The 4,361-nt window shown below is 48.9% G+C and overlaps 1 protein-coding gene across 1 annotated transcript; it reads left to right on the plus strand.

The window, feature by feature from the left end:
* Positions 1-1,679: 1,679 nt before the first annotated feature.
* LOC119343121 lies at positions 1,680-3,405 on the plus strand. The gene has a single exon (XM_037614287.1). It carries the CDS (start codon positions 1,680-1,682, stop codon positions 3,336-3,338), a length of 1,659 nt encoding a protein of 552 aa, XP_037470184.1. The 3' UTR covers positions 3,339-3,405.
* The last annotated feature ends 956 nt before the right edge of the window (positions 3,406-4,361 follow it).

Raw genomic sequence — 4,361 nt, forward strand, 5'->3', positions numbered from 1 at the left:
GTGTGCATGTCCACTTGACCTCGCTCCAGCAATTGCGGATCCTGGATACTGACACTTGTGGTCACCACTTGGAATCGGATTCCGATTTGGGCGTTCCACTGGACCTCTGTTAGACTACTTATAGTGGGAATATCTTAGATATTAATATTGCACACCCCAATATGACAACTGTTAATAAGAAGAGATGTGTTTCTGGTAACGTAATATGTTTTTTGCTACATCGCTCGCATTTTTGGTACAATCGGCGTCACATTTTGCCACATCGCACGGCCATCGTATTTTTTGCTACATACGACAACCAGTGTTATAAATTGCTACAACCGATGTCCCATCCGACTACAACCAACCTAGCGTTTTGCTATATCGCACGACCGTCACATTTTTGCTACAATCAGCGTCACTGGCCCCAACATCACAAATTGCTACAACCGGCAGCTCGGGGCTCTGCAATGGCTCAACGGTGAGAATTATTTTTTTAGAATCGATGCTCGAATTTGCTGGAACGGGGAAAGCAAACGTGAGGTGAGCCGGACAAGCTGCGACATCGGGCGTGAGCGGCGGCCGTCGCAACCGAAGCATCTGCTTGCTTTTCTATGGGAAACGACTATTTGTTTTGAGATAAATGTCATTTACATTTTTATATACCGAAGAATATGACATTACCCTAGCAAGTCATTTCCGGAGAATAATTATAAACAAGTGATTTACAGGTGAGCCTCTAGTTTATTAATACTGGGATGCGACTCACTCTATTAATATGCACGGCGCCAGTCGCTCTGACTGAAACGGTCACCTGCTCGAAGCGAGCAGCTGATCAATGAATATATATTGTAAATATGGGCTGATCTTATTTTTTAATTAAATATGTGTTTCATATTCACTTTTGTATATTAGAGATAAAAAACATATGGCTTTGGAGGATGCTTTGAAAATGTCGATTGACAAAGCTTTAAGATGGATAAACTGAAAAACTCATCGTATTCCCGCCCAACTGAAAGAGATGCATATAAACAATTGTACTTCTTTATATATTTGTTACACATGATAACAGAAACGAGGTATTCCCTATACATGATTGTTTTTTGAGAGTAAGAGAAAGATGAAGATGTATTATGTCGACGTTCAAAAAGAATCCGTCGACAAGAGTGTTGACGCGATGTTATTGGAAGGAGTCAAAAATTCATTGCTAGTTATATAAATCAATAGAAATATAAAAAATAAGGGCATTCTACTAATAGAGTTAGTTGTGAACGGAGAGGACCCTCATTTTGCCCATCATCAGGACCATGGACCCTGAGTAGTACGATGATCGACAAGGAAACCCGCAAGAATGTTTGGCCGTCGTCCTCGATATGCTCGGCACCGTCTGGCCGTCCCTCGTCACTGCCCGGCACGCCCACAAGGGCGAGGTAGACACAAACAACTCCCTCTCATACCTGCGGAATCGTGTTACTTTCTAGTCATATGGCGAGAAAGTGATACAACAAGAAGAAAACAATCAAAACATATGTCTCTCTAGCTAGCTAGTACCACAGGCGTAAGCTTGTACAAAAACCAGTTCTGAGAGGAAGCCAGCCTTGCGTTGATATGGCTATATAAGCTGCTGGGGAATACACAAGGCTGGCAAACACCACGAGAAGTCCATTACCTGCATTTTTTTAATACAGTACTAAATAAAAATGTTGAGTCTCGCTTGGACTCGTCGCGGCGACGCGGAGGTACCACCCACCCCAACCCCAGCCTGGGGTGGCTGCTCTCTCCACGGACTCGACATTGAGGTGGTGAGGGAGAAGGACACTGTCCCTGGCGACAACGGCAGCGGTCTAGTTGCAATCCCTTCATATTTCTGGGGTGCCCGGCTGGCAAAGCAGCAAGATGGAGTCTTCCCTTTGTACACGGGCTACTCGGCGGCGAGGGCCTTGGTCGGCAAGGGGACGGGGGCCATGGCAGATCTGAGAAGGCTGTCTCGCGAGGCGGAAGACATGCTGGCGGACATGTTTGCTAGCATTAGCAGTGATGGCGGAGGCGACGCGGCGCGGCCCAGGGTGGTGCAACTGCGATTGTCGCCGGAGCTGGCGCTGTGGAAAAGCACGCAGCACGCAATCGGCAACGTGTTGCCCACTAAGGGCGCCGGGCTGGTCCACGCCGCGCCGCAGGTTCTCGCCTTGCTGGGCGCCGCCGACTGGCCTGAGGCGATGACAACAACCAACGCCCTATCTGGTAGCGGCATGGCGAACCTGCTGATTGGCGCCTACGACGTGCGCACCCTCTTCTCCAACTACGTGGTGGACATGGCATTTTACTACGAGCACGGGTACCACAAGGTGTTCCCCTCCTTCAACCGCCTCCTGCGCGACGGGCTCGCCGACGCCCGCTCGCTACGAACCCCTGGTGGCCGGCAGCGACGCGAGGCCGTCGCCATCGGCGCGTCCTACATCCGAGCCAAGATCGCATTGGAGGCGGCGCACAGGACGCTCCTCAAGGACCGGTCGGGGCAGATGGACCGCCACACCGCCCAGGTCATGTCCCTGTGCGAGAGCAGCATCCTCGGCATGGGGGCTGAGGCCATAGCCCGGGGCTTCGATGTTGGCGCCGTCACGAGCGACCTCGTCTTCAGCTCGCCCGGCACCGATGTCATCGATGTGGGCAGCGACCTGGTAAACTCCGAGGTCATGAACTCGTTCCTCAACGTGGCCGACATCGCCGCCTCAGGCGTGGTGAGCGAGACGGCGCTGCGGGCCATCTACGACGCCTACGCTGCCACTGGAGCTCGTATGTACACTCAGAGGTGGCATGAGCCTGTGGCCCGGATGTGCATCACCTTGTACACTTGGCATCTGCACAACGACCGGCACATGTTCCTCCGCCGCGCCCTCCTAGGATGGCCCAAGGCCCGCAAGTCCCCGGCGCAGCCCCAGCGCGAGGCCGACTTCGACGAGGTCTTCGACACCGACTTTCATACCACCGGCTTCAGCAGGCCCCTTGACCCTGAGTATGCCTGCAATGGGGAAGAAACCTACGACCACGTCCGGCGCTTCCTCAAAGTAAAAGGAGACCAAGACCACCTGCTGGCCGCCCTTTGGTCGTCCATTGTCATCGGTCTGCTGGAGTACGTCCGGACAGGCGAGGTGGACGAGCAGCGTGAGAAACACCTCATTGAATCATCGCGCCTGCAAATGGTCCAGCTCTTCTCCAAGGGCCTCATCGACGAAATGGTTTGGCTCGTCGCCCATGCAAGCCACCATGCCTGGCAGGTGAACTATCTGTTTGAGGCCGCCATGTTTGGCAGCATCCTGGACGGGGGCGAGTTGATAGGCAAGCTCGATCGGGCGGAATAGGCTGTCAACATGCATCCATCTTAATTATATTCGGCCGGCCGGCCTGCTGCTGTGATCGATCCGAACGAACGTGGTTAATTCTGCATGCATGCATGTTTTCCTTTTCAAGTATATATATCTATGTACTGTATTTTCTTTCTTCTTTGGGAATCCCCTTTCTTTCCAATCATACGATGACATTCAACTTTTTTCCATCTCATTCATCCCAAACTCAAAATATTATGTATGTATGTATGTATGTATGTATGTATGTATGTTACTTACAGTTTATATACGTGCATCTACTCCTATTTAATTTACATGAGGTCGACATTGCTGTCCTCTCCAAATTCCAACCAAACCTTCTTGGGGTCGTTCGTCCAAGAAGCAAATCTCGGAAATGATATGTTTCATCTCCTACTCACAACTACCCTCAAACACCATCTTTTTTGTTTTGTATAAATAAATATCCATATGGAACGGTAAAAATAGAGCCAGCCATATAATAGCGGAAATTAATTAATTAAGCAACTAGTGTTTTTCTCTTTTTCTTTTTTGAAAAGAAGGATAGCCTTCGGCCTCTGCATCAACGTGATGCATGCAACCATTTAAAAAAAAATTCAAAGCTCACTCTTGCCTGACTTCTTTGTCAACAAGTTGAAATGTGCATCGATTGCCAACCAGCCGTGGGTTTTGCACCTTGTTAAGGAGGAATACGAAACAACGACATGACCATGACGTATATACCTTACTTGCTGACTTGCTATCTAAATCTGATATTTGGCCCGCTCTGAATATGGTCCCGCATATTTTCCTTTTCATGTCTATGAATTTTCTTTCTTCATTGGGACTGTCAGCTGTTTTTCAATTTGACCTAAGTTAAGTTTTCTATAATCATAGGATGACACGTGAACATTCAACTTTTTTCTATTTCATGAAAAATAATTTTTTTAACATGAAATCTATTTTCAGGGCAATTTCCGGCGGACCCCCGCATAGGCATAGCCTTGGATTTCGAACGAGTGAATGGGATTATAACTGTTT

This window comes from Triticum dicoccoides, unplaced genomic scaffold (genome assembly GCF_002162155.2).
Source record: "Triticum dicoccoides isolate Atlit2015 ecotype Zavitan unplaced genomic scaffold, WEW_v2.0 scaffold116542, whole genome shotgun sequence".
Lineage (NCBI taxonomy): Eukaryota > Viridiplantae > Streptophyta > Magnoliopsida > Poales > Poaceae > Triticum > Triticum dicoccoides.